We start from the raw sequence: 23,118 nt of genomic DNA, 5'->3' as shown, positions 1-23,118 counted from the left end.
CAGACCTGGACTAAGATTGGATTTAGACCAGTGGCCTTGGAGTAGCGCTGTCACTGTCACTGATCACGAAGCAGATTAGTCCTTCGCTCCATTGCCTGAGATGAGGCAAACCTGTAGCCTATCTAAACCTGTGTTCACTGACCAGACCTGGACGCTAGTGATGAATGTTGCATTTGACCTAAGAAAATGCTACTTCCTGTGTTGAGTGAGAGAAAGTAATGATGGTGTTGTCATCAGAAATTGTGTCAGAAAAGTGTGCTGATGGTACGGTTTAGAATGTGTGAGGCGTATTGAGTGTACCTCACTACCTTCAGTGAGGAGGTGTATTATTGTCGTGCCGAGATAAAAATAAATGCTCTAGGTTTTTTTCTGGAGCCAGAATTTCTTCATTCCTTATTCAGCTTCACTGACTTGATTCATGAGTCTGTGTGTCACTCATAATGCCGCACTGGAAGAAAACAAGGGGAGAGGTTGATATTATTATTATTATTATTATTATTATTATTATTATTATTATTATTATATACATACTGACATGAACTCATGGAGAACTAGACAGGCTTCTGAAACAGGCTTCCTCACCATTATCACACCACTGGCCGCATTAAAAAGGAACAATGAAACCTGTGCTTGCGTCATCAGTCTTCCTGCCGGCAACAACATGGGAGTTTTTTAATCAAAGGTCAACATTCTGGCCTTGAAATATAGTAAGAACTGCAACTATAACTGAAGTTCCTGTCAAGTGCTGCTGCCTGAAAACAAATCTTCACCTGTTTGAGATTATGAGCTAAGTGCCTTATAATGTCTCTGGTGTCAGTCAGACAAACAGATCAACAGATCTCTGAAATTATGTACTGTCAGATATTTGGCATATTTTTGAACTACAGTCAAGCAAAAGGAATGCATTAAAGGGGGGGGGGGGGGTAAAGAGAGAGAGAGAGAGAGCGAAAGAATGAGTGAAAGGAATGAAATGTGTAGGTGGCATTCCAGAAAAGCCTGTTCCTCTAGAACGGCTCTCTCTCCAGGGGGTTTTGAGTGGATGCAAAGATAGAGTTGACAATATGTCAGTTATAATACAATTCTGGCGAATGAGAGATTGCATTGAGTTTGTTTTGGTTGACTGATCCGGAAGGTCATTCATCAGTGTCTCTAGCTGCTCATTTGTGCATACTGTGACTGTCCCTGTTTCCTCTCACTTCCTGACTTCCTGACTGACAGAGCCATGAAATCGATAATATGAAAATGTGTGTTTTTTTTGTTTTGTTTTTTTTTTGGTGGGGGGGGGGGGGGGTATTTTTGGGGGGAATTTACTTTATTAGGGAAGTTGACATGTCAGTTTTGGTTTATCTCATCTGTTGAATTTCCATGACAGTCAATGGGGAAATGAAACAGGTGTTTATTTTTAAAAAGGGAGATTGACTGATATGCACGTGTTCAGTTGTGTTTGGTTGTGTGTGTGTGTGTGTGTGTGTGTGTATGTACGTGTGCGTGTATGTGTGTCTGTGTGTACTGTGTGTGTGTACTGTGTGTGTGTGTACATGTGTGTGTGAGGCCTTCTGTGACATCAGCGCCGGAAGCCACTGGCTAAGGTGTGTCCACACTCGGAGCTGACAGGTGTGTATGGGGTGGGAGGAGGCTCCAGTGTCCCCTCACACACCTGTCAGCCATTCTGATGGAGCAGTCGTAGATAGGCCAGGTAGAAACCAGGGACGGACGTCAGCAGAATCCTCGTGTAAGCGAGCTGCGTGGTTTAGGCCTTTTTGATGCTGAAGAGCATGAGAGCCAGGGAGGAGAGCATGCGTCGGCTGATTCCCTCCAGGCAGATTGTTCGCGGGAGCCCACGTAGCCAACGTCGGAGACCAGCGGCCCACCCACAGATCAGGTACCACAGAGAGAGAGAGAGAGAGAGAACAGCCTACACACGGCAGTTTTACTTTATAAACATAGACCGCTGGAAATCTACTCTTATGGACAGAGGTCTGTGGTGGCTCTGAGAGTCTGTGTGTACGTGTGCGAGTGTGTGTGTGTGTGTGCGTACATCCCGTATCGATCCTCGCGGAGAGAGCTTAAGAGCTGCGGTGGTGTTTGTTGACCTTCATACCTGGCGAGTGGAGGTAAGGTTGGCCTGTTTTCGCTCCCAGCTGGCTGGAGCCAGAGTAATGGAGTGTTGGGTGCGGGCAGATGTTGCATGCGGGAGCCAGAGTCTGTCTGAGTGCTGTGGGGCGCGGGGAGGAGACAGCATGTGGCTAAACGCTTCAGCTTAATTCATATGGGTTTAATAGCAATGCTTTTTTATTTGCCACATGTCACACAGAGATATGCAAAAGTATTATGGTACAGCCTAATATAAAAAGTATTTTGGGGAGATATACAGTACTGTCGCACTGCAGTCTTCCCTTAGATAGATGTCTGTATTACATTATTGTTTATTTGGGATATAGTGGTGTGTGTGTGTGTGGCATGTGTGTTTGGGGGGGGGGGGGGTGTAGGTCACGTCGGATGTACTTCCTTCTGGGTTCCTGTAGAAACTGGCGTAGCCTACACTCCCCTCCCCCCTCTCCTCTCCCCCTGGTGATCCTGAAACTAGTTTTGCATGTCAAAGTGAAAAGGGCTGTGTTAGTGTTATTGATGGGCTTCCTTGTGTCTCGTGGGAGATTGGGAGATAGGACGCCATGCCACAGCTACTTTAGTCTCACTACAATAAGTAAACAGAAAAGATTATTATTCGTTGTTTATCGTCCTCTTTGCTCTGCTGTGTGATCTGGTCTAATAAGAATGTAAATTGTATGGGCCAGATGTGTTCACATCTACAGTTTGCTGCATGTCATTTGGCTCTGTTCATTGAGCCAATAGATTTGTGTTGGAGATAATCATTTGGTCATTGTGGTCCTCAAATACTAACCACAGATATGCGTCATTGAAAAAGGCACACAGCTTTTGCATAGGAAGTGGCTTCTTAAATGGCAGTGTGTCGCACAAAGCATTTGTCATGAGTTTCATTGTTGTTCGGTTAAAAAAACATGAAGGCACAGCAGTTCTCGACTGCGTGACCCAAGCCACATCCCAAAGGCTTGGAGACCGCAGTTTCCTTCCCTCAGTGTAACGGCGTGGCCTGGAGGCCAGTGTTTCAGGCCTCCTGGAAGAATAGCCACCTCGCTGCCATACACACACACACACACACACACACACACACATTCTGAGCCCACAAGAATGTGTATGTAGACTCCCTTTGCTCTTGCCACAGGAGGTTTTCATGGAAATGAAAATCCCTTCGTAAATCTACTATGTGTCTTACACAATAAGCAGCTTTAAGTAGCACAATGCTGAACTGTTTGGGATTAATTAGCAAGAGTAAAGGTAGTGCTCTTTGCACTGAGTGGTGGCGGGAGACAACAGAGACATCTAGTGGTCATGTGAGGAAACTACCTTTCCAAAGATCAATAGAGCGCTCCTATTTCCTCTCCGTCCTCGGCCGGTTCTGCTGATTCGTATTGATTAGTCTCTGTGAACTCATCTTGTTACACTTGGCTTCCTCCCTTTGTTTTTCGCTCTCCTCCGACTCTTACTTTTATCCCCCTTTCACCCACAGCAAGGTGATACGGCTGCGCGACGCGCGCTGCTCTTCTATTACCCAATCAGCACATCTGCCCTTACTCCCCATCATTCATGTTCTCTCTAAACCTATTTGCACATTTAGGCTGATGATGATCCAAAAGGCATTATGCCTCTATTGATTTCTCCTCCTCCGTTCCCCTCTCTATCCCTCCATCTCTCTTGTTCTCCATTCTTCTGTGCTGGTTGTCATCTTTTTCTCTCTCCCACTTTTGTCTGCATGTGGAAGTCCTTCCTTTCTTAAACACGTTCCTTATGGCCGGCTTTGCCTTGCTTTTGTTTGTGGTCTCTCGCAGGGACCCCAGCCCCACCGAGATGAGCGTGGAGCCCTGGGCGCTGGACACTCAGGACCAGGCCACGTCGGATCAGTGCCCCGAGCCGGAGCAGCCAGACAAGCTGTGCCTCGACTCGTTCTGGAGCGAGGTGGAGACCATCCGCAGCAGCAGCAGCTTCTCCGAGCCCAACCCCAACCGACGAGATTCCAAACAGTCCGAAGGTGAGAGGGAACGAGAGAATGCAGTTCTGAGAGGGAACGAGAGAGAATGCGGTTCTGAGACGGAATGTGAGAGAATGCGGTTCTGAGAGGGAACGAGAGAGAATGCGGTTCTGAGACGGAATGTGAGAGAATGCGGTTCTGAGACGGAATGTGAGAGAATGCGGTTCTGAGACGGAATGTGAGAGAATGCGGTTCTGAGACGGAACGAGAGAGAATGCGGTTCTGAGACGGAATGTGAGAGAATGCGGTTCTGAGACGGAATGTGAGAGAATGCGGAGTGAAAGGTGCAGTCAGCGCTTCTAATGCCAGACAGTGTTTTTTTTTTGGTCAAATTGCTCCAACAACTCCATTGTTTGTACACAGCCCTGGAGATTTTCTCTGTCAAATTAAGCTAATTAGTCGTCACAGGCCTCTGGCTGTATTTCCACTGTTTTGTGCTACCAGTGATTTCACACACACACACACACACACACACACACACACCCCTGGATTTGTAAATCAAGTGGGACATCAGCATAGTGGCTTGGACGAAGCTATAAACAGTTTCACACAATCAACTTAAAGCTTAAAGAGCCCGTTTAAAAAAGTTCACAATGGGCACATAAGGGAGCTCAAATTGACCTGTTGAGCTCAAATACCACAACAACTTCTGGTGAAAATGGAACTGCAGACTGCATCTTTAATAGTTGATTAGATTATATCTAGATTATGATGTCTATCTGTGTGTGTGTGTGTGTGTGTGTGTGTGTGTGTGTGTGTGTGTGTCATCCACAATGTTTATGTTGTGTGTTTGGATTTGTTGTTGTTCATTATTTACAATACATTGTGTTTATTGTCCTGTTTGTTTGTTTGTGTGTTTGCCTGTGTTCTCATGTGTTCTCATGTGTTCTCATGTGTTCTCCTGTGTTCTCATGTATTCTAATGTGTTCTCATGTGTTCTCCTGTGTTCTCATGTGTTCTCCTGTGTTCTCCTGTGTTCTCATGTGTTTTCATGTGTTCTCCTGTGTTATAATGTGTTCTCATGTGTTCTCATGTGTTCTCATGTGTGCCTTGTGTTCTCCTGTGTTCTCCTGTGTTCTCCTGTGTTTTCATGTGTTCTCATGTATTCTCATGTGTTCTAATGTGTTCTCATGTGTTCTAATGTGTTCTCATGTGTTCTCATGTGTGCCTTGTGTTCTCATGTGTTCTCCTGTGTTCTCCTGTGTTCTCCTGTGTTCTCATGTGTTCTCATGTGTTCTCCTGTGTTCTCATGTGTGCCGTGCCGCTCGTCCCCTATAGAGGGTGAGCAGGAGGAGCAGTGGCTTCAGGATGCGGGCCTGTCTCCTCTGATCCAGGAGGACGGAGAGGGCGTGGACCAGGTGCTGCTGCTGTCCACCCTGACCCGCACGCAAGCGGCCGCTGTCCAGCGGCGCCTGGACTCCTACACCTGCTCGCTACGCAAGAAGAACAAGCCCCCCCCACGAGACGTGAGGGACATCTTCAACCCCCCACGCTCACAGGTGCGGACTCCATACTAAGAGCAGTATCATGAGGTCATCCCCCTCAGTGTTGCTAGTTGATGCTAGTTGACATATGCTAGTTGAGTATGCTAACTGTGACATGACTGTTCTTATTGAGCGTAAAAAAAATGATGATATGTAGGTAAACAGAGCTATTAAACTATTTTTGTTTGTTAATAAGGCTGCATTGCAATACATAAACTGAAAATGTGTGAATGAAGTAACTTGCTCAGACGAGCTGCGGTGACAAGCTGCATTCAGTCAGCACTGCCCTTTCCAGTTGAAATGAATACCAAAATAATATTGACATTTCAAATGCTTTAACAGGGCAGTTACGGAAGGGCAAGATTTGATTAAAGCAAGGGAAGGGACTCATAATAGATGGGATTCAGTAGTACAAGAAACGCCTGAACACATTGTGTGACTTCAGTCCATCAAAATGTAAAGTCGACTCCAGCAATATTTTCTCCTTCCAAGGATTTGTCCATAGCGTGATGTCTGACAGTCCTAAAAGGATCCAGCACTCGCCCAGTAAAAGCCAAGACTCTACCCTTGTCCCTGAGGCTGTAGCACTGGACAATGGCAGCTGACCTATCCCCACAAAAAGACGCATCATCCTCAAAAGGGCAGCCTTTTGTTCCGCTCGTCCAAACAGCACAAGAGGGACAGTCACTTCTTTGTTGACTTTATCGGCGTCGTATCAGCAATCGCAGCCCACGGTCGCCCTTATCAGACGCCGTGAAAAGCACGCTGTCCCACTACAGGGAGTGAGCGCTTGTCTTGTACTCCCACCGGGGATTTTCATCTCTGATTGTTTTTTTTTTTGCTCTGCCTTTTATTTTTTGTAGGGTCCTCTGACGGAGCGTCAGGATTCTGAGGAGAAGCAGGAACCTCGGAGAAGCATGGAGACCATCTCCAAAACCCCTCTCTCAGGTAGCGGTCACTCTCTCATCTCCAAAACCCCTCTCTCAGGTAGAGGTCACTCTCTCATCCCTCTCTTCAGCATGTGCTAAGATGTTCTTTTTGCTTTGTGCTGCTCGACTGGCTCATTGTATTTGTCTTGCATCTCAGCAGGGCCCAGTGTAGTCCTTGTTTATTTATTATCCATTCAATGTTTGTGAAATTCACCATAATTCTTCTCACCTGTCTGTAACTGTTTGTCCAGTTTTTGCGCTCCATCCATTTGTGCACAGTCCGTAATCTGTAAGTGACAAAAAGACGAAGAGACTCGGACTGCGAGCTAGACCTAATGTTGGCTATCAACACAACAATCTTTCGATAGGATCAGGTGCTGCAACATTAATTGGAAAGCGATCCATCCATCCTTTGGTGTGTTTCCCTGCACGTGCGCCCCTGGTGATCTGGATCAGGGCAGTTCACACAACGGTGGGTCAGGTGGTCGGATTGGGCGAGCTCGATTTGGCCTTCGCTCTCCCCAATCTGGCCGCATCAGACTCTCTGAGTCTAATTGACTGCGATTAATCCAGGACTGCTCTCTCTCATCAAGCCATCAGGCTGTGTGTGTGTGTGTGTGTGTGTGTGTGTGTGTCTGTGTGTGTGTGTGTGTGTGTGTGTGTGTGTGAGCAGGCGCGGGCGTCAGTATACGAACTCCTCATGGTCAGAGCCCTGCCTCCACAGCTTCATGTTTAGCTGCTCTTAAACCGTGTCACAGGTGCTTTTGGGTCTGAGATTACCCCTCACGCTCCCAGTGTGTCTACGTGTATGTATTGGTATGTTTGTTTCGACGAAGCTTCAGCGATCACCCCAGTTCAATTTTCCTGCGTCCACTCGAGCTTTTTGCGTTCATGGAGATTCCATTTGGTCGATGAAGATGTACGTATTTACCTTGCTTTAATTATTTCTAGATTTGGGTAGCTGTCAAGCGTCGTTGAGAGAGAGTTTAGATGAGTGTGCTGTCTACTTGTGCCCTGAAAATTGGGTTATCTTACATGACCGCATGTTCGTGATTCCATAAACAGTTAGGTAACTCAATTATTTTTTATCTTGTATTTATTTCAGAGAGGTCAGTGAGCGTAGACTGTCAGAGTGGACTGCCCAAGGAGGAGATCTTCATCACAGACGTGGCGTACTGCGAACAGGCAGCCATTCTGCTGAAACAGGCCAAGCTGCCGCAGACCACCAGCCAGCGACGCAAAGATGACGGCACACTTCCAGTGAGTACTCCCTTTGTGTCTGTGGCACACGCACACACATACACACACACACACACGCACACACACACACACACACACACACACGCACACACACACACACACACACACACACACACACACACACACACACATACATGCACGCACACACACGCACACACACACACGCACACACACACACACACACACACACACACATTGGCACTACTATCTCTGACATCACCTATTTTGCCCTAGTTCCTTCCCTCTTTATTATGACCTCGTTTTCATTTTCCTCATCTCTCTCTCTCTTTCTCTTTCTCTCTCTCTCTCTTTCTCTCTCTCTCTTTCTCTATCTCTCTCTCTCTCATTCTTTGTCTGCCTTTTGTTCTTTCATTCTCTCTCTCTTTCACTTCCTGCCACTCCTTCCTCCCCACACACACACACACACACACACATGACGTTGTCTTTAATCAAGGCCTGCAATGAAGCTCGTATGAAATGATTCAGTCTCTGATTAAGCCCATTGTGGTAAGATAAAGGGACCTCGGAGAGATGCAAATGAAGGAATGGAGCGCGCTTCCCAATAACCCATTAGCATGGGGCAGAATTGTGTCAGTCAGAGAAGGAAATGAATTTGAGTGCTCACAATCAGAGAACTCACCCTGGGGTGCCGCTGGCTAGACAGGGAGATGGTTCAGCCTGTTGCACGTTTGTCTGTAGCACAAAAAAAACTGCTTTGCTTAGGAATCTACCTGCTGTGGATATGAGAGACTGTTGCCGTGGATATGAGAGACTGTTGTCATGACACTTGTGTTTGTTTGTTTGTTTGTTTGTTTCTCTTCTCTCCTCTCTTCTCTTCTCTTCTCTTCTCTTCTCTTCTCTTCTCTTCTCTTCTCTTCTCTCCTCTCCTCTCCTCTCCTCTCCTCTCCTCTCCTCTTCTCTTCTCTTCTCTTCTCTTCTCTTCTCTTCTCTTCTCTTCTCTTCTCTTCTCTTCTCTTCTCTTCTCTTCTCTTCTCTTCTGCTTTTATTTTCCTTTCCATTTCTTTCTTTCTCTCTCTCTCTCTCTCTCTCTCTCTCCTCCTAGAGAGTCGTCTGCCCCCAGTGCAGGCTAGGCGTGACCCGCATCCCTGACCTCTCGCAGCAGGACATGAAGAAGGTCCGCCAGCTCGCCCTCATCGACATGACGGCCCTGTGCGACCTGTTGGAACTGGACGTCAAGCGCCACAAGACCGTCAAGAGGAAGATCTCAGGTCTGTCCACCCCACCAGCCTCATCCCACCTCATCCCCACCACCCACTACCCTAGCGCCAGTTTGTCCATGGCAGTTATGAGTGGATGCTTTAGAGTCTCCATCTCCCCTCTGCCTGAATTTGCTCTGAACGGAGGCAACATGCAGGGCTTAGATTTAGCTACTATTCTTAGTTTTTCATGGAAGACCACAGTTTCAATCTGCTATCTTGCGTCCTCTGTCAACACACTCGTCATCCTCGCTGATGTGTAAGTGTAGAGGAAGATCCTAGAGAGGACAGACGGGTGTCTGTGATGATGTCTGTAGTGCCTCCCTCCGTCGCCCTCATCTACGCTTCTTTTTCCTCATCCAACAGACAGCTCACTCTTTGGGGTCCCTCTGGCAACGTTGGTGGAGAATGACCAGAAAGTCAAGGCCAACACAAACATTCCCCTCATCTTGCAGTCGGTAAGCACCCAGTCACCGGGTTTACAACACAAACATTCCCCTCATCCTGCAGTCGGTAAGCACCCAGTCACCGGGTTTACAACACAAACATTCCCCTCATCCTGCAGTCGGTAAGCACCCAGTCACCGGATTTACTACACATACATTCCCCTCATCTTGCAGTCGGTAAGCACCCAGTCACCGGGTTTACAACACAAACATTCCCCTCATCTTGCAGTCGGTAAGCACCCAGTCACCAGGTTTACAACACAAACATTCCCCTCATCTTGCAGTCGGTAAGCACCCAGTCACCAGGTTTACAAATGCTTGCAGTCATTCATGGTCTTAGGGAGAAATGCTGTGATGTGAGATTACTGTATATGGGCCTGTTGGTGTTGTAGAACATTAGTACTTCAATTCTGCTACATTTAACACATCTACATTACTGTAACCCTAAATGCAAGGCTAACAAAGGCTGGGTAACATGGGGCTAACCAAGATTAGCTATTAGCATGGCAAGCCTAACATAGGACTATGCTTTTGACTCATTTGTGTGTTTAATTAATGCTGGTCATTGAACAGAGTAGGTAGATGTTGTGTTATATTGTATATGCATTAATGTGCCTTGCTGTCCTTTCCAGCTGCTGTCTTTCCTGGAGAAAAAGGGCATTGACTCTGAAGGGATCTTGCGGGTCTCAGGATCCCAAGCCAGAATCAAGGTGAGCCTTCTTTTCATCTGCGTTGTCTTCTTTTGTATTCTATTCATCATTAATCAGAATAATCAACAAAGAATACAGCGAGTGTATGAATTTTAATCAAACAATATTTCTCAAGCCTCAAGTAATAAAAGTGAAAAGAAAGACTGACATATCTATAAGAAGAATGCAACACTATTGAAACGACTAAAATGTTGAGGTGTGATCACTACACAGTTAGACAATTTGCGAACGGGAAGGGGGGCGGGGTCAACACCGTCACGAAAAACGTGTCGAGAAGACAAGCCGCAAATTAACTGCAAAAGAGATTTGCAAAGAATTAAGCATGACGTTTCCAAGCGCCATCACAACAGCACCTGTGATGTGCGGAGGCACGAGGCTCAAGGCCCTCTGAGGCACTGGGGAGGTCCAAAAGCCAAATCACAGCCCCTTTTAAATACAGGGTTCCCACGGGTCATGGAATTTCTGGAATATCATGGAAATTTGATAAAGTCTATTCCAGACATGGAAAGTCAGGGGATTTTGTTATACTGTAGTAGTTTAAAATGTACTTGTCAAAATACATTAATGCAGTATATGTCCGTGCAGATTTGGTATATATCTGGTAATTAGCTTTACTGCTTGCTTGAGTGGTTGTGGTTAGACCAACTGTGCTTATTCAATGCCCATTTATTCATCTCACACTCTAAAAAAGTCAAAATATTCTTGAACGCTATGCGGCTACTCTGAAATCTTTGGTCGGTATTGTACAATTCATTCTATAGTAGTTCATGGAAATTCATGTTTATAGTCAGGGAAAAGTCATGGAATTTTACGTCTGACTTAGAGTGGGAACGCTGTTAAATAAAAACACACGGGCTGACCGCTCAAGAATGAGATAGAATACCTTCAAAGGTGTTCTGGACAGTGGAGATGGCTGAGCCGCTAGATGGGACTGGTCAGTGGGAGTGGATTGGGGTCTAGATTGCTCATGGCCACAGAGATCCAGTCAGATTCATTCTTGAAAGAATCACCATTCTGCCTCTGAAACTGAACAATCAAACATTTTCGTTGTGTGGTATTCTTTGTATAACATTCATTTCTTTTGTCTGTTCCACAACACAAATTCTAACACACTGTAATGTATACACAGTATGTAAGAATGTTTTTTTGTACCAATAGAATGTGACACTCATAATATGACACTGATCTGCTTGGCGTAGCTCCTGCAGCAGAAGCTGGAGAGCACGTTCTACTCGAGCAACTTCAGCTGGGACGAGGTGAGTCCTAACGACGTGGCGGCGCTCCTGAAGAAGTTCATCCGGGAGCTGCCCTCTCCGTTACTGACCGCCGAGCACCTCAACACCTTTAACGCCGTCAGGGGTGAGCTGCCTACCGCACAATCTCTATCACAATCAGTCTCTATCTTTCTCTCATTCTGGCCACGTGATTGGAATCAGCTCTTTGAGAAAGGAAAGATGCAGAACGCAGTTCAGAGATCAAAACCATTTTGCACGTGTTGGATACCGTCAGGAAAGCTGAGGTGCGTTCAAATTTAGTGTGGCGAATGTTCGTGGTGAACAGTTACATTTGAACGATTTGGTGTTAACATTCCATTGTAATCAGATTGTAACGGTTATTGCATTCTTACCTTCACCAAGCTTAAGGTCTTATGTTCGCGGAGAACTACCTCCGTAGATTGCAATTGTTTGCAAACGTTTTTCCCGAAAACTCAAGGCAAACAGAACGTTCACAAACATTTTGAATTTGAACACACCTCAGGTTCTGAAGGGTTAAAGAGAAAGACCATTATTTATTTACGTAGCCACTTTACTTATCTCAATTATCTGAGATAAGCACCTAATCTGCCAGGTCTTTCACATACACAACTGATTAAATCCAACGATATGCAGGTGGCTGCCTCTTCTGGAGGCATCTCCTTTGGTGTGCTGCAATTTGACATATCTGTGCACACGTCACTGCAGAGTACGTTATATAAGCTTATTTGAATTCTATAGCTACTATATCTACTGACGAGATAACATAACACTGATCTCTTAAGTAATTACATGGTAGTCCTGAATTCATATTGAGCACAAAAGGTCCCCATACCCTACTCCGCCATGATGTCCTCAATCTTAGATAAACCCCTATCCTGACACTGTATCCGCATGGCATGTCACATGATGATCTACACGTTTACGTGACTATGGTTGGATTGTGGATTATATAATCCTTTCTTAAAATGCCTGCAGCAGTCTGTTCTCAGGTGGCTGTGTAGCGAAGCACACATGTTGTTTTGAACTGTGCAGAGCTGTGCACTGCTAGAGGCTGTTTAAAAGTTGCTTTGTGTTGTCTTGTGTGTCCTGTTGTAGATATCCCTGATGTGAAGCAGAGGCTGTTTAAAAGTTGCTTTGTGTTGTCTTGTGTGTCCTGTTGTAGATATCCCTGATCTGAAGCAGAGGCTTCACGTGCTCAACCTGCTCATTCTCCTTCTGCCTGAGCCCAACAGGAACACACTCAAGGTATCATACACACTCTACTTTCACTCTCTCTCTCTTCTTCTCTCTCCCTCTCTCACACACACACACACACACACACACACACAGTCACACACACACACACACTTCAGGTACTCAACACACCACCTCACAAACACACACACACACACACACACACAGTCACACAGCACTACACCTTTCGACTTCTAAAATGCTGCTCAGTAACACTTAGCATCCACACACATAGATTCTAGCTGCATATGGATTCAGCAAATGATGTCCATCCAGGCACTTAGGGCCAGTGCTAAAAGCCACGCTGGAATGCGAGGAATACCTCTCTCGTTGTGTAAGTGGCTTGCGCTGAGCACATACTTTGCGGTTCATTCCACGGGCTTACATAATGAAGCTAATGCAGCAGAGGATGAGTCACTCTTTTGCACATCCCCACGTAGGTGTGGGCCCATATTTCCGTCCAAAGCCCTGTTGGTTAGCATTTTCAATCTGGTGTGTATCAAAGCGAAACGCGCACGCCTTTATGTAACCTGCCTCCGAGCAAACCAGATGCTTTGTTTCACCGTTGTGTGCGCCTGCTGGAGGAATGTCCGCTTCAAGTCCGCGTCTAGACTTTTAAATCTCTGGCCTTTTGTTGTGTTTCACCCATGCGCTCCATGCCAGTCCAGCTCAACTGCATGTACGAGAGCATGTAAAAGTTAAGCCACGCAAACGATCTGTGGTTATTGTAATGAGTCGTTATAAAAGCTGCCTTATAAAGGCACCAGAACTAGCACCTGGTGTCACGACAACCGAGTGTGACGTAATGCTCCTGAAGGCTTATGCAAGCCGCCTGCAAACCAGCAGGTATCGCTCAACATTTGGACAGAGAATGCCGCTCATTTGTCACGACTCAAGGAACTGGCAACTTTGGCAGGATTGTGTTGCATGAGCAATCTGATGCGATTTCCTCTCTGTGTCTTAAACAGGACACAGATTTACTGAAATTAAAACCTTCTGCAGACCATTTTAAATAATAAATAAGGATTTATGTTTTTAACACTATTAATACATTCTGCTGTAGAAATATATATCTTAGAAATGTAATTCTATGACAACACAGTTCATTAAGAAAAATATCCAAATTGTCATGCGATCTTCATCTTCCCTTATACTCCTTAATCTTCTTACAATTCCCTCACACACACACACTTCTCACTCTTACATTTCCCTCACACTTCTCACTCTTCTCCATTTCCCTCACACTTCTCACTCTTACATTTCCCTCACACTTCTCACTCTTCTCCATTTCCCTCACACTTCTCACTCTTACATTTCCCTCACACTTCTCACTCTTCTCCATTTCCCTCACACTGCTCACTCTTCTCCATTTCCCTCACACTTCTCACTCTTGTTTAGTGTAAGCAGCTGGCAGGGATTAGCCACCGTAGCATTGTAGCTCCAGATCATGTTGGGTGGCTTGAGTGCTGAGCCCCTGCGGTGTCGTGTGCTCCCCCCAGGCTCTGCTGGAGTTCCTGAGTAAGGTGGTCTCGCGCGAGCGCCGCAACCGCATGAACCTGTGGGCCGTATCCACCATCATGGCGCCCAACCTCTTCCTGCACAAGTCCGTGCCCAGCCGCCTAGACGGGGCCGACAAGGGCCAGGCCGAGCGTGCCGCGGACATCATGAGGCTCCTCATCCGCTACCAGGACCTGCTCTGGACGGTGAGCACACACACACACACACACACACACACACACACACCTCAACACTTACAGTTTATCATATTAGTATAAGAATATAATATAAGAGTATACACAGACCCAAATTAGGGCAGCCGTGGCCCACTGGTTAGCACTCTGGACTTGTAAGCGGAGGGTTGCCGGTTCGAGCCCCATCAGTATTTGATACAGTACATATATGTTTGAAAGAGATTTCATGTTGATTGAGATATGAACAACAAGCTTGTGTGTTTTTTGCTATGTTGATATTTTCCCCTGAGTCTCAATGCTTCTCTGTCTCTCTCTAGATTCCTAATTTCCTGATGAGCCAGGTGCGGAAGCTGAACGAGAACAGTAACCGTCGGTACCAGTTCTACGACAAGCGCATCAAGAACCTGCTGAGAAAGATCCACACAGACAGCAGGGACAAGCCAGACAAGAACTCCACAGAGGTACAGAGAGAACGTAGCATCAAAACAAACGGACGCCATCTGAAACGTCCCACATACTCGACGCACCCGACCAGTAGCGCGACAATGTGACGTCACAGAAGCACCGTAACCATTTATACTCGCGCGTGGTGGTCGCAACACTAGTTGCAATATTCTCCTGAACAGAGGTGTCGCTGTTGTGAAAAGACTAACATTAACTACTTAAACAGCAGAAGAAGCTGCAGTAAGAAACACCAGTAGCTAGCCTCTGTGATGGTACTTCAGACTTTGGTTGCTACTATTCACAACTACCATCATCATTATCATGTAGTTTCCAAGGTGTGTGCACAGGTAGATAGATAGATAGATAGATGGATATATAGATAGGTACTTTAGTCATCCCGAGGGAAATTTTAATAATTTAAACAGTTTAGTTAGCTAGCTAGCTAGCTAGCAGCTGGCTGAGTTTGTGTAATTTCCTGAAGTGGAAAGAGATTTTGTTCAGGCCTTAATAGATATCCTTTGTTTGAAAATAAATCGTTTCTATTCTTTCCTCTTAATTCCATGTGTTGCAACTCTCACTGGTAACTTTGTTAACTTATCCAGCAAACTATTAAAAATTCACGACTGTAACAAAACACTGCAACTCGCTTGCCCTCGAACTAGTCCATCTTCCTGTTTCCGCCTTGTCGCGCTCGTCTGAAAAAAAATGAGTGGTGCGCTACCTCGCGCTACACGGCCAAAACCCTGGCGCGCCAGAGAGATCTACGTCATTTTGACGTCACATTGTCGCGCTACCGGTCGGGTGCGTCAGGTATGTAGAAGCCTTGACCCTGCTTCTCCTGATCAGAAATACTGGGAGAAGAATAGGAGAAAGGCCCCACGTAGCTTATATCAATCTTCTTATTGCACAGACGCGTTTCGCCATAGTGCTCACTGCTTATTCTCATAAAAAATGTTGATGTTGGCCTCTAAACGTCACTCGTCCCTTCTAATTACAAGCACTACCAGCACTAGTGAGTAAAAGTTGTACAAACGTACATCACCTTAGATGCGACCTTAGATACCACCCACACACAGGCCATTTTTAATCAGCGTGCCTTCTCGAATCGTCCACATGAGGAGAGGCAGTGTCCATGCCTGTCTCGGCTCACGGTCAAGCCTGGGATTAGCACTTAGCTTAGCGTTAGTTAATCCCCCCAGCTCTTCGCCGGGTTGAGCGCTCGGGCGGTGAGAAACGCCGTAATGAGATAGCCCTCGCTTATCCCTCGTTAGAGCAGGGCCGCTAATCTGACTGTCACACACACTGACCCTCCGGTTCTCCCACCCTGCCCCCCCCCCCTCTCACCTCACGTCACCCTGGACAGTGACCACATTACTCCCCAAGCAGATATCTATGGCCTCCATTGTGATGTTGACCTATTTATTTATATTTAAATATATTTGTCAAACCACAGTATTCTGGAGGAAGCTTATAATAATAATAATAATAATAATTTTTATAGAACTCAAGTCAATCAAAAACGTTTATTATTCTTATGTGTCTGTGAAGTCTAATGTGTCTACATAGTCAACAATAAATGTCCATGTGAAAATAAAGATTGTGTTCTCTTTCCTCCTCTTCCTCGTCCTCTCGCTTGTAGCCCTGCCGCACGGTGAAGGTCGAGGTGGGCGGCGCTCTGGGCAGCACCATGGAGGTGCGTCTCAACATCAACTCGCGTGCTGCCGACCTGCTGACCCAGTTCCAACGGGAGATGCACTCCTCCTCCGACAACGGCAAGGGCCCGCTGCGGAGGTACGTAACGTCCACCCACGCACTCACACAGGGCCCGCACACACACACACACACAGGGCCCGCACACACACACACAGGGCCCGCACACACACACACAGGGCCCGCACACACACACACAGGGCCCGCACACACACACAGGGCCCGCGCACACACACACACACACACACACAGGGCCCGCACACACACATACAGGGCCCACACACACAGGGCCCGCACACACACACACAGGGTCCGCACACACACACAGGGCCCGCACACACACACACACACACAGGGCCCGCACACACACACACAGGGCCCGCACATACACACAAAGGCCCGCACACACACACACACACAGGGCCCGCACACAGACAGACACAGGGCCCGCACACACACACACGGCCTCGCACACACTCACACAGGGCCCGCACACACACACACACACACACAGGGCCCACATAACACACACACGGGCCCGCACACACACGGGCCCGCACACACACACACACGGGCCCGCCCCGCACACACACACACAGGGCCCGCACACACACACACACACACACACACACAGGGCCCGCACACACACACACACAGGGCCCGCACACACACACACACAGGGCCCGCACACACACACACAGGGCCCTCACACACACACACAAGGCCCGCACACACACACAAGGCCCGCACACACAAACAGGGCCCGCACACACACACACGGCCCGCACACACACACACACACAGTGCCCGCACACACACACACAGGGCCCGCACATACACACACAGGGCCCGCACACTCACACACACAGGGCCCGCACACACACACGGCCCCGCACACACTCACACAGGGCCCGCACACACACACACACACAGGGCCCGCACACACACACGGGCCTGCACCACACACACACACACAGGGCCCGCACACACACACACACACACACACACACACACACACACACACACACACACACACACACACGGGCCCGCACACACACACAGGGCTTACTGTGCCGTTCAATCAGAACCAATCGCCAATACATTGTGTGTTAAGTCACTCCCCTCCCTGGGCGAATCCTGTGTCTGTATATCAGTGGGTGGTCTCAGCTGGCTGCAATCAGCTAACGTGTGAACAGCCGCTCTTAAACTCACGCTACTATAACAGTAGTGACTACTGCTGAAGCGTCAGCCCTAGTGTTCACCCCTTCTCGTGTGAAAACATTAACATTAGACGTGCAGGTGTGCCTGAGCGAGGCCACCGAATAAACCAAACCCTCGGGATTTGCCGTAGCCGCTGCTCTGTGACATGTGCGCTGTCGTTATCTCTCAACGCCACTCACAAAATGAGGAATAACATTCAAGCAGCTTGAATGTTATTCCTCATTTTGTGAGTGGCGTTGAGTAGCAGAGACAGCACACTTCAGTGCTGAATACACAGATGGTAAACACACCATAGAACATTCCACATATACCAGAGGAGGTATGACCTCTACAGGTGGCGGACTGTAATGCAGATGATACCGTGGTCAGTGACACAGTGTGTTACAGTTTGAAACAGTGTTCAAATGTGCAGTTAGCATATACCATGATCGGCTTAGAAGATACCATGTGTCACATTCCAGGAGGTCAAGTTAGGTGTGGTATGAGTAGGCCATTTTGAATTAGGCCATCAGGAATTAAGCTGTACATTTTTGGTGTATGACAAAAAAATGACATCATGCCTCAGGTTAGCATAGTAAATTCCTGAATCGTGAATCATGAAGGCTGTACCCTTTAATGGTACTATTTAACAGTAACATAAACACCTGATATTTCACAAGAACCTGTATTTTACTTCCCCCGTTGCCATGTAAAATATGGTGTATGCTGATGCAGTGCCCATTTTCTCCATGACCCCGTTGCTATGTAAAATATGGTGTATGCTGATGCAGTGCCCATCTTTCCCCCGTTGCCATGTAAAATATGGTGTATGCTGATGCAGTGCCCATCTTTCCCCCGTTGCCATGTAAAATATGGTGTATGCTGATGCAGTGCCCATTCTCTCCACGACCACAGAAACGGATCAATGCACCATCGTGACTACGCCGTCTACGAGGTTGGAGGGAACATCGGTAAGTGGCATGACGCATCACTCTGAGGGATTTGACTAGAGTTGTGTCACTCACTGGTGTTTTCCATTGCACAATGAACTGGCTAATGAGGTTACCCAGTTATGTCATGCACTGAATAGAGAGACCGAGAGGGAGGAGAGAGAGAGAGAGAGAGAGAGAGAGAGATAGAGAAAGGATTCGAGGTGTGGGTCTGGTGCCTTTGTGGTTATCAGGGATGACAAGTGCCTTGCCAATAACTATATTTAAGCTTGACACAGTCTCCCACATTCAGGCAGGTCATGAGTACAGTCAAACACACCCAAACACACACACACACACACACACACACACACACACACACACACACACACACACACACACACACACACACACACACACACACACACAATATGTGAGTCAACACCGTTAATTCAATACCTTTTCCAGAAGCGTGCATGCAGGCTTTAGGAACCACACCTTCGTTAAGCCACAAGATTTAACCACCAACATTTATGAATTTGTGTGCCAGTGACACAGATTTTAGATTCATGAGCCATGATGCCATGCAGTGGAATGCTGTGACTACATGTAGAGTAGATAGTGTAGAGTGTGCTTGTCTAGTGTGTAACTGTAGAGTAGATAGTGTGGAGTGTGCTTGTCTAGTGTGTAACTGTAGAGTAGATAGTGTGGAGTGTGCTTGTCTAGTGTGTAACTGTAGAGTAGATAGTGTAGAGTGTGCTTGTCTAGTGTGTAACTGTAGAGTAGATAGTGTGGAGTGTGCTTGTCTAGTGTGTAACTGTAGAGTAGATAGTGTGGAGTGTGCTTGTCTAGTGTGTCGGCCTGTTCTCTAATTCTCTCTATTAGTGTGTGAGGTTCTAACAGAGCGCTGTATGGAGCTGGAATTGCCCAGTGCATAGTTGTAATCCTCTTTCTCTCTCTCTCTCTCGCTCTGTCCTCCGTCTCTCTCTCTCACTTCCTCTCTCTCTCTCTCTTTCCCTCTCTCTCTCTCCCTCTCTCTCTCTCTTTCTCTCTGTTGCAGGAGAGCACTGTCTGGACCCTGAGACTCACCTGCTGGATCTGTACAATAACAACCCCAGCGGGGAGTGGGTGATCCGACTCCGGCAGCCCACCAGCAGGGGGCTCTGAGCGCCGCGACTCCCCAGCAGCATAGAGGAGCAGCGGAGCCGAGGAGCCAGCAGCACCACAGCAGGGCTCAGACAAAGACACGCAGGAGAGACAGAGAGAGAGAGAGCCAAGCCTTACTGTTGCTTTCTCTCGTTTATCTCTGGTTCACTCACTCCTGTTTTGGGCGGATCTGTGTTCTGGCAGACTTGACAGTCTCGTCTCGTCTCGTCTCGTCTCGTCCGTCTGAGGACCTGACGGCGGCGTCTGCAGCTCGGACTGTCGGCCACATGCAAATCCTTTGCTCTGCTCTCCGGCGCTCTACCTGGACGTGAGGTGGACCTCGCGCTCAGTGCTGCCTCACAGACGGGGGGGCATCGCTGTCTGCCTGCTGCCATGTTGCCATGGTAACTCTGGCCTGGCCGTACCCTCTGTTTTCACACCACTTCCCGAGGCAACACTCACAGACATCTTAAATAAAACGTGTGTGTGGGTGTGTGTGTGTGTGTGTGTGTGTGTGTGTGTGTATTGATTGTGCGTGTGATTGTTTGTATGTGTGTATCTATATGTTGATCTGTGCTTGGATAGAAAATGAGGGGACATTGATGCGGCATCCGTGTTTTTGGTCTGTGATATTTGTGTTTGTACGAGTGTTGTTGTGTTGTACATGTTCAGCATAAGGGACTCTGATGAACGTTTGTGTTTTGACTCAGTTCTTTATTTTGAGCCTTCTCATGGACGCAGTACTCATAGAAAGAGACTGAATTTCTGAAGAAAGCTGTCGGACATGTTTGTGAAGCTGGACTTCTGCTTGCTCGCACTCTCAATACACTTTGTTTTAAAATTTCTCATCTTGCCTGAAGGATCAAATCTTTGCAGTATTGTCCTCCTACATGTGTACCTATTTATCATTCCGATGCTCAGTTTGTCACAGACTCTTGCCATAGAAGCTTCCAGATGACATGATTTGGAATGTCATGATATATTATCCAGTGTATTTGAACTGTACTCATCTGGAAGGGAACCTCTCCAGTGTTCTTTCTGCATCTGTTTTATAGCTTTATCACAACAGTACAACTGTATCTTTACCCTCTTCCCTTCTCTTACTGTACTCTCACACACACACACACACACACACACACACACACACACCACACACACATGTACACTGATCAAAACAACTATTTTATGAGTATTCTGGAGTATACACAATGTACACACACTAACAAATGTCAGTTCTCTTCAGTTGCTCTTTCACAACTTCAAACAATGTGTGTGTGTGTGTGTGTGTGTGTGTGTGTGTGTGTGTGTGTGAGAGAGAGAGAGAGAGACTGTTTACTTGACACAAGGCTGTCAACAAAGGGGCCAGACTGTCACTGGTCATTAGCCCGCCTCATATCGCGACGCCAGGCAGAGTAAATGACACGGCGGCCGGCGTTATCCCCAGTAATGACGCTCAGCATCCATCAACTCCAGCAATTCTCCCTCTGTCACTCCTCATCAGGCCTCATCCCGTAGCCATGGTGCATGCCCCCCCCCGCCCCCCGCCAGGGGAGAAATCTTATCAATGCTGAGAGAGAGAGGAGAGGGAGAGGATGACTGGGTGTTATGAATGGGGGGTGGGTAAGGTATTTGCCATGGAATAGAGTAAACAACAAATAGTAAAAGTGTGGTGAGGAAGACTGTGGATGATCACGTGAGACAGTACACACATACACACACACTTTTCTTGCGTCCTTGTGTGTGTGTGTGGCACAGTTGAGTGCTCAGGCACAAAGCAGCGGGGGAAATAACCTTCTGCTCACCCTAATCACACAAACTGGGTCACCTCTAAAGCTGCCTTCTCCCCCGAGGACAAGAACAGTGACACTGGACTGCTGTCCACGTCACATGGATGCCCACGCACACACACACACACACACACACCCAGACACACACATTCTCTCACTCACAAACATACACACATGCATTCATGCTGTAACATGCATTGGATTTGTGGAACAGTGGCACACAATGTGTATGAGCTGTCTTTGGGTCTCCTGACTTGGTTATGAATGGCCTCTCAGACACATTCAGTTTTCTCATTGTGTGCCTGGCTGTTGTCATTCTGGAAGGAGGTAGTAAATGTTGGTTTTGTTTTTGTCCTGTATTTCTGTATATACTCATGATACACGGAGAGACAAAAGACTCTTAAACTAAGAATCCTTAAACTGGGCCATGTTACTAAAGGTGAACAAGTATACCCTCTTTTACCATCAAGTATTACAAACTTGTACAAAATGGCATAATTGTATCATTTTCTTCAGTTTCAAATAGCCTAGTCTTTCATTTTCAGTGTCTTTACAACAGCTCATAAAACAATGATCTTAGTATCTCTTGTGATTTGTATAATCTATAGAAAAAACATCTATAGATTAACAATTTCTGCTGTTTACAGGGTTTCTTGTGATAGGAAGATCCGTAAGAAAAACATTCTTTTGTAAAAAGGTTTTTATTCATTGTGTAATAAATGTTTTAATAAAATACCAAATGCTTCAGTGTCTACATAGTCTAAAAATGAATTGCATGCAACTTCAGCCATTGCTGGTACCACAGGGTTGTCTGTGAGAACCCGAAAAACAGAGTCCAAGATGACCTTCATCTGACTGGACACTTATTTTGTCTGACCAAGACAGAGGAAAATTGCGAGTGCGCTCGGACAAAAGCTACCTCTGCGGCACTGGAGAAGAGACAAAGCCCAGCGCTCCCAGATGAGCCCCGATCTCCAGCCTCTTCATCAATCAATTGATTAACCTTGCTGGGTGAGGAGGTGGGAAAAGGCCTTTTCCTTTCAAGCCCTGATTAATCAATGACCGATCCACTGTTTTAAACACGGGGAACTGCTTCATCAATGCAGGCTGACCACAGTTCACCACCAGGCAGCACAAATCTCCATCTCTGCCTTTTATTATTTTCTCATCCATTGCCTTTGTCATATCTTTCTTACATACACACACACAGATGCACACGCATACACACACACACCCACACACATCAACTAAATTACTTTCCATTAACTTACACTGGGAGTGTGTGAGACAATGAAGACACGTTATTTCCACACCATTTCTGCCGGCCACTTTTGCCCTGCTGGAGCCTCCTGGCAGAGCCAAGTCGCCCACGCTCTCTCACGCGCCCATCAGCCATCGCTCTCTCACGCGCCCATCAGCCATCGCTCTCTCACGCGCCCATCAGCCATCGCTCCCGCTGCGGTGACAAGAGAGTACATCTGCCTTTCTATGAGCAGGAATGAAAAGACTGCAGTCGTTTTCCACGCCTTTTTTAATATATTTTTTGTAGTTTTTTTTTTGTGCAGGAT

General features: G+C 46.9%; 1 protein-coding gene across 3 annotated transcripts in view; it reads left to right on the top strand.

Annotated features, from left to right (window-relative positions):
- LOC121707361 (rho GTPase-activating protein 40) overlaps nt 1–22,285 on the top strand; it is a 28,589-nt gene extending 6,304 nt beyond the window's left edge. For 2 of the 3 annotated variants that reach the window (XM_042089865.1, XM_042089863.1), the window contains exons 2-15: nt 3,909–4,108; nt 5,387–5,607; nt 6,456–6,540; nt 7,627–7,781; nt 8,845–9,010; nt 9,365–9,456; nt 10,077–10,154; nt 11,354–11,513; nt 12,573–12,655; nt 14,143–14,346; nt 14,652–14,795; nt 16,418–16,569; nt 18,604–18,659; nt 19,678–22,285. In XM_042089865.1, coding sequence (XP_041945799.1) covers nt 3,928–4,108; nt 5,387–5,607; nt 6,456–6,540; nt 7,627–7,781; nt 8,845–9,010; nt 9,365–9,456; nt 10,077–10,154; nt 11,354–11,513; nt 12,573–12,655; nt 14,143–14,346; nt 14,652–14,795; nt 16,418–16,569; nt 18,604–18,659; nt 19,678–19,784 — 1,884 coding nt within the window. In that variant the 5' untranslated portion in view covers nt 3,909–3,927 and the 3' untranslated portion in view covers nt 19,785–22,285. Of the gene's footprint in view, nt 1–1,673; nt 1,883–3,908; nt 4,109–5,386; nt 5,608–6,455; nt 6,541–7,626; nt 7,782–8,844; nt 9,011–9,364; nt 9,457–10,076; nt 10,155–11,353; nt 11,514–12,572; nt 12,656–14,142; nt 14,347–14,651; nt 14,796–16,417; nt 16,570–18,603; nt 18,660–19,677 lie in introns of those variants that run through there. The other variant, XM_042089864.1, reaches the window with a different exon arrangement.
- The last annotated feature ends 833 nt before the right edge of the window (nt 22,286–23,118 follow it).

The sequence above is a fragment of the Alosa sapidissima genome, chromosome 4, assembly GCF_018492685.1.
Source record: "Alosa sapidissima isolate fAloSap1 chromosome 4, fAloSap1.pri, whole genome shotgun sequence".
NCBI lineage: Eukaryota > Metazoa > Chordata > Actinopteri > Clupeiformes > Clupeidae > Alosa > Alosa sapidissima.
This window is presented reverse-complemented; position numbering and strand designations above follow the sequence as displayed.